At 50.0% G+C, this 6,000-nt stretch overlaps 1 protein-coding gene across 1 annotated transcript in view; it reads right to left on the minus strand.

Moving 5' to 3' along the window:
• Positions 1-4,806, minus strand: part of CCNY (cyclin Y) — a 131,811-nt gene extending 127,005 nt beyond the window's left edge. Inside the window, exon 1 of the mRNA XM_026101559.2 lies at positions 4,653-4,806. Within this exon, the coding sequence (XP_025957344.1) occupies positions 4,653-4,806 (154 nt within the window). The remainder of the gene's footprint in view (positions 1-4,652) is intronic.
• Between the last annotated feature and the right edge of the window lie 1,194 nt (positions 4,807-6,000).

Raw genomic sequence — 6,000 nt, forward strand, 5'->3', positions numbered from 1 at the left:
TAACATTGGTTAGGAGTAAGTTCAAATATGATTAGTCTTAGCATGTGTGCATCTAAAAGCTTCTACGGCTAAATATAAAAATACCCATTCCTTAAAGGATGTAAATTAACTGATTCGGTGTGAACAACATAGTAAGAGCAAGGTTTTAAGAAGGCTTTATACAAGATGATGGTGCTTATTTGGGAAGCAAGGAACAACACAGAATAAAGAGATAAAGCTGACTGAGGAAGGAAAAAGAAAAAAGAAAGCTATGAGGTATGCATCACTAGCAGCATGCAGTAAAAGACTAAGTTCAGTGATGCAGGCCACAGCAGGCTCTATTTTTAATTTTTTAACATACAAGATTGCAGTGCTGCTTGGATACATGACCTCTGACAAATGCTTAGACAGGGAATGCAAACAATAGTGTTGAAAAGCATACAGACTGTCTCTGGAGGAGTTTTGGCTAAAGGGAACAGGAAGATTTTTGAAAGAGATCCTTCTCTAAATCGGATAGACAATTTTGGGGAAAGAAAGGACTATCCTTTTACGAACCAGGTATTACCAGGAATGCCTGTGTGCAACATATTAGACCTTTAATTTGCTCGTGAAGTGCTTATTTCTTGCTTTTGTGAATGTAGGCCAGTTACTTCATGAAACATGTTGCAACCCATTCTGCCCTAGCTCTTAAAGATACCAGTATTCCCTTTCAGAAAAATTTCATTAGGTATACTGAGCGGACACTATAAAAACTTCCTGTACTTTGCAAAAATCGTAATTCTTGTAAAACCCAGTACACAGAGATATACAAATACCACCTAATCTCAGTTCAGAGATTCCCATATGCCAGTCTGGAGAAGGTGGGGAAAAAAAACAGCTAACAACACAGAAATGGCTTTAAAAAACAGTTCATTCTTAGGAGTTTGTCCATTATGCAGCAGAAAAATTAACATGAGAGGCAGATCATGAAAAGGGCTGAACAGGTTTATCAGTGATGCCCAGTTGCACACAGTGACATTATCTGAGCTGGTAATGAAAAATGACCTAGTGACACCAGAGGGAGCTTATAAAGGGGGAAAAAAATCTATGTTTTTTTGAAGCCGGGGGAGAGAAGGAATGGAGGGACGTATCCTTTCTTCAAATGGCATGGAAACTCTCCACATAGTCCCTATTTCAGGAACAGCCTTTCGGCCAGTTTCATTATGGGGCGTCAGCTTTGCTTCATGCTATTATATCTGTGAATATATCTCCTCTGTCCCCTCCCTACAGCCCTACAGAGGAAAAGCCTATTGTGCCAAACAGGGAAATCACGTCCGAGAGCCCTCTTTTTCCAGACCAGCACTCTCAGCTTTTTCACTAGTTAAGCCAGCAGCAGGTCTGACTCTGTGACCACAGACCTGCTGACATAAGGAGCAAGTGCAGTCCAGCCTACAGTCAGCATAGCCAGAGTTCAGGCAACGCACACACCATATACTTAACAGTTTACACACGCAAAAGTTCATGTGCAAAAGAGGTGCAGAATCTGATAAATGTCTGCAACTTTTTTTTCTTATTTTTTCCATTAACATTGTCATAAAACAGTATCTTGATGACAAACAGAGCTAAAAACATGCAAGTCTTGAATCCACTGCCATAAGTTTCTTGACGAAAATTTTTTAAGCATGAAGAACTGAAAAGTGTTAAAATTCCCATCTGCAATAAATCATCAAAAAGGGACAGCAACCTCTGAGCTACACAATACTCCTCTTGCTCTTCCCCCAAAAACAAAAGCCAGAACAGATTAGGTATTCTTCGCTATCATAAGCCTGAAGACAAAAACCTGTTTGTTCTTTTTTAATGCAAACCTAACAATCAGCATTCTGGTGATGGCACAAAATTTGGAGAAGAAATTTGTAGATATGTGGATCCTTAAAGAAGTCGGTTATGTTTTGAGAAATGTTGGTGGATGAGAAGGAGAGAGAACGACAGAGAGAGAGAGAACGACAGAGAGAGAGAGAACGACAGAGAGAGAGAGAACGACAGAGAGAGAGAGCACGAGAGCACACGTGCAATTCAGCAGCAGCATTCTCCAGAATAAATCACTTGATAAACTCTTCCTATTCAGACCTCTTTCAATATTCCCTTCTCTTTCAGACTTCAGAAACAGTCATGAAATAATACAGAAATTGAGATTTTTCTGCCAAATTTGGTAATGGTACCAAACCAGGGTACTGTATACAAGTAATGATATAATGACTGGCAAACTTCAAACAGTTCTGCTTCCGCTAGTGCTAAAGTTTCCAGTTAGATTGCTCTTAAAAGTTTGTCTTCCCTCCCTCTTTCTTTCTCCCTCTCATCTGGCAAAAAACAGGGCCTGCAACAGTAAAAAAGACTCATCTCTTAAAAAATTAGAAACAGGCCGCAGCTGATTTAATGTTTCTCCAAGGTCTTGTTTCTTTCAAGTGGGTTTACCCACTCCAAAAGTAAATACTTGCTAGACAAATTCATGAGCCCTTCTAGAGCCTGAACGCCACTGTCACACGTACCGGGCCCCATGGTAGGGCTCTTACGTCAAGGACAGCAAGAGGTATAAATTTGAGGTTAACGTGTCAAGCAGGTTTCTTTACAGTGGTCAGTCATTGTCATCACTATTAAAAACAAAATTAATCTGTACGTTTGGCAATATTTACCAATTTGAGAAACTCTTGGAAATGCTGTATGAGTGGAAGGAATACCGAGGAATGAACACGCAGCATTTTTTCTTCTTGACACAGATAATCAGAGAATTATTCTTTCATTGTTCAGATATCTTCACACCACTGTGAATGGTAAGAATATCCTTACAGTTCTCAGGTGTGAAGCATTTTCCCCCAATGTCTCATCCTTAGACATTTGTATGCTGTACAGCTTCAAGCAATCTAGCAACAAAACTGTAATAGCTAGTCTCTTAAGAAATAAAATTTAAGAAACACAGTATCATCTTATTACATTTTGTGATCAGACTATCATCTTTGACCAAGAGACCTTCAGTGAATCCAATTGCAGGACAACAGACCTGCAACAAAAAATATTCCAAATAGCTGTTTTACTCAAAATATCTCCAGCTGTTTTGTGTGTACAGACATTTATGGTACATCAATCTCCTCAGTGAAAACTTATTTCTCTTACTCTATCAATACAGAGAGGCAAGATTAGAGCAAGGTATGAAAAAGAAACTCAAAATTGTTTCCTCTTTTCAGAATCAAAGACAGCTTCCCCATTTGAAAACTTGACGTTCCATCAGCAACAGTGCTAAATGCAAAAAGATGAAAATTAAAAATAAATAATACAACAAGTGTTTTCTATTGTATTTTTCTAGGTAGTCAAAGGAGAAGAGAGCCAGAATGCACAAGTGCCCTGATCTGGCAAATGAAACAACCAACCAATAATTTTTTTTTTGACAAATAATTATGATAAAAAAAATTCTGCACTATATGCACACTTTAGGAAGCACAGATGCACTTACTATTTCCACCTGTTCCCTTCCTCCCACCTAGGGAAAAAAAGCACATCCAAGAATAAGAACCAAAACCCACACATCTCTGACCAAACTCTGTTGGTATGGGTGTAAAATTTCACGCCATTAGACAAAGATGCATGCTACCACGCTGGACAACACTGCTGCTGGAAGAATTAATCATTCGCAGATCAACAATCGGTTCTTTTAGCCCTGATTTTCTCAGACTAGACCATGATGTATTTTTTCCACCTACTGATCCTGTTACACTCCAATTTTTCAGCTGCATGTAGCAAAGACATCTGAAAGACAACGCTTGTATTTCCAGAATGTGTCCGTTCAAAAGAAATAATAATACAGGGAGGAAATCCACTTGCTATGAGCGACTATGTCATTTTGCCAATGTGAAGGACTGACTTAATGCACAACTCTAAGACCACCACGATCCCATAAGCTATGAAAAGAAACGTGAAAGGTGAATTGAAGTGTGCCAAAGTCACTCCACCTGGCTTTCCACCAACGGCAGTTCACGCAGACTAGCCCAGGGGATAGCTGACCTTTTCCCAAATAACATTTTAAGGAGCAGATACTTCAGCTGATCAAAAACTAAATCATATGTATACATTCAACCCCATATTTAAAATTAAGCTGCGTCCTGATTAGCCAAAACATCAGGACATCGGGCCATTACCAAACTGGCTGGAAGATGGCTTTTTTTCTCTCTCGAGTACCACTGCAGAGACAGAGCGGCAGACAGAGAGTACCCGCGGCTACCCCAGCCCTGCCTCACCCTGCCGCCGGGGGGAGCCCCGGGCGGAGGCTGCCGGGGAAGCACCTCTCCCGCGCCTACCGCTGGCCGCGTCTGTCCCTTCAGCCCTGCTCCGCGCAGCCCGGGCGGGCGGCACCGGCCTGGCGCCGCACCGACGGCACGAGCCGCCGCCGCTCGCTACTAACGCGTCCGCGGGCGGCGACCGAGGGGGGAGTTTCGGGCGGGAGCGGGCTGGGCCCGCGGGGCGAGGCGGGTGCGAGCAGAGCCGCCTCCCGCGGCCCCCGCGAAGCCAGACAGCGCGGCGCGGCGCCACCGCGGGGTCCGGGCCCGGCGGCAGAGCCCCCCTCGCGGTGGCGGCAGCGGCGGCCGGGGCTGCCCCCGCCGCCCTGCGCGGCTCCCGCAGCCCGAGGCGGGGCCGCCCGCCCTCACCGTCGATGTTCTCCCGGTCGCTGATGTGCTGCAGGTTGCAGCCCGTGTCGTCGCGGCTCAGCTCGGCCTCGGGGCGGTAGGACTCCAGCCGCGAGTGGGCATTGCGGCGCAGCTTGGGGCTGGAGGAGACGCAGCAGGAGGTGGTGTTGCCCATCTTCGCTGCCCAGCGCCGGCCGGCGCGGCGGGAGGCGAGGGCGGCCGGTCAGCGGCGGCGGCGGCAGGCCATGGGCAGCGGCGGCGACGAGGAGGCGCGGCGCGGGGAGAGGCGGCTGCGGCGCCCTGCGGCTGCGCTCGCCGGCGGGTCCCCCCGCTGGCTCATCCGCGGCGCCCGGCCCCGCCGCGCGGCCCGCCGGGCGAAGGCTGCGGCAGCTAAGCCCTGCTCCGCGGGCGGGCAGCGCAGGGCCGGGCTAAGCACAGCGCCATCGCCGGCGGCGGGGCTGCCGCGCTCCTCCTCCGCCCCCGCGCAGCCGGCGGGGCCCGCTCCCCACGCACGCACGGCAGCACCGCAGCCTGCACCACAGCCGCAGCAGCAGCAGCCGCCCCGGGCGGCCTCCGCTAACCGGTTCCGGTTCAAACGGGCGGTAACGCCTCCCGCCGGAGCGCGGCGGTGCCCGGCGCGGCCGAGGGGGGCTGCCCGCCGCCAGGCAGCACGCTCCCCTGCCCGCCCGCCCGTCAGGGAGCGCCGCCGCCGCCGGAGCCCGCCCTCCGCGGTCTCCCGCCGCCCCGGGGTGCCGCACGGCCTCCCCGCCCGCAGGCAGAGCGCTCGCGGGCGCCGCGGCCGTTGGGGGCGCCGCGGCCGTTGAGGGGGCGCAGCCCGCCCGGGTCGCGGCGGCAGCCGGCGGAGCCCCGCACCCCGGAGCCCCGCTTTGAAACCTCCTTCGCTCGCTTTGAGGCATTTTTAAGCTATAGTGCAGAAGTATTTTTTAACGTGACATAAGCCCAAAGCATTTTCTTTTCTGAAGGGCATAGCGGGGGGGCAGCAGCTGCTGCCTGGCTCGGTGTTGGGTGTTCCCCGCTCCGAGGGACGGGGCCCGCGCCTGGGCCTGCGGTGCGGGAGCAGTGGGGACGGCTTTGGTGCTGCCGCTGGGCCCCGGCGGGGTAAAGCCACCCACCAGACGTGAAACGCCCTTTCCACAGCACAGCAGCATCTGCGCGGACAGCTCAGGCAAGCAGCCGCGGCGTTTTCACTTCTGCCACTGAACTAGGCCCAAAGCCACGGTGGCTGGGGCGCTAGCTGCTGCGCCACGTACCCCACGGCCTGTACATGACCACCAGTAGGAAGTTTTCACTGGTGAGTCATCGCTTTTTAAGAACGTAAGAATTCCTTAAGAACGCCTTTTAGGAATTC

Source organism: Dromaius novaehollandiae, chromosome 2 (genome assembly GCF_036370855.1).
Source record: "Dromaius novaehollandiae isolate bDroNov1 chromosome 2, bDroNov1.hap1, whole genome shotgun sequence".
Lineage (NCBI taxonomy): Eukaryota > Metazoa > Chordata > Aves > Casuariiformes > Dromaiidae > Dromaius > Dromaius novaehollandiae.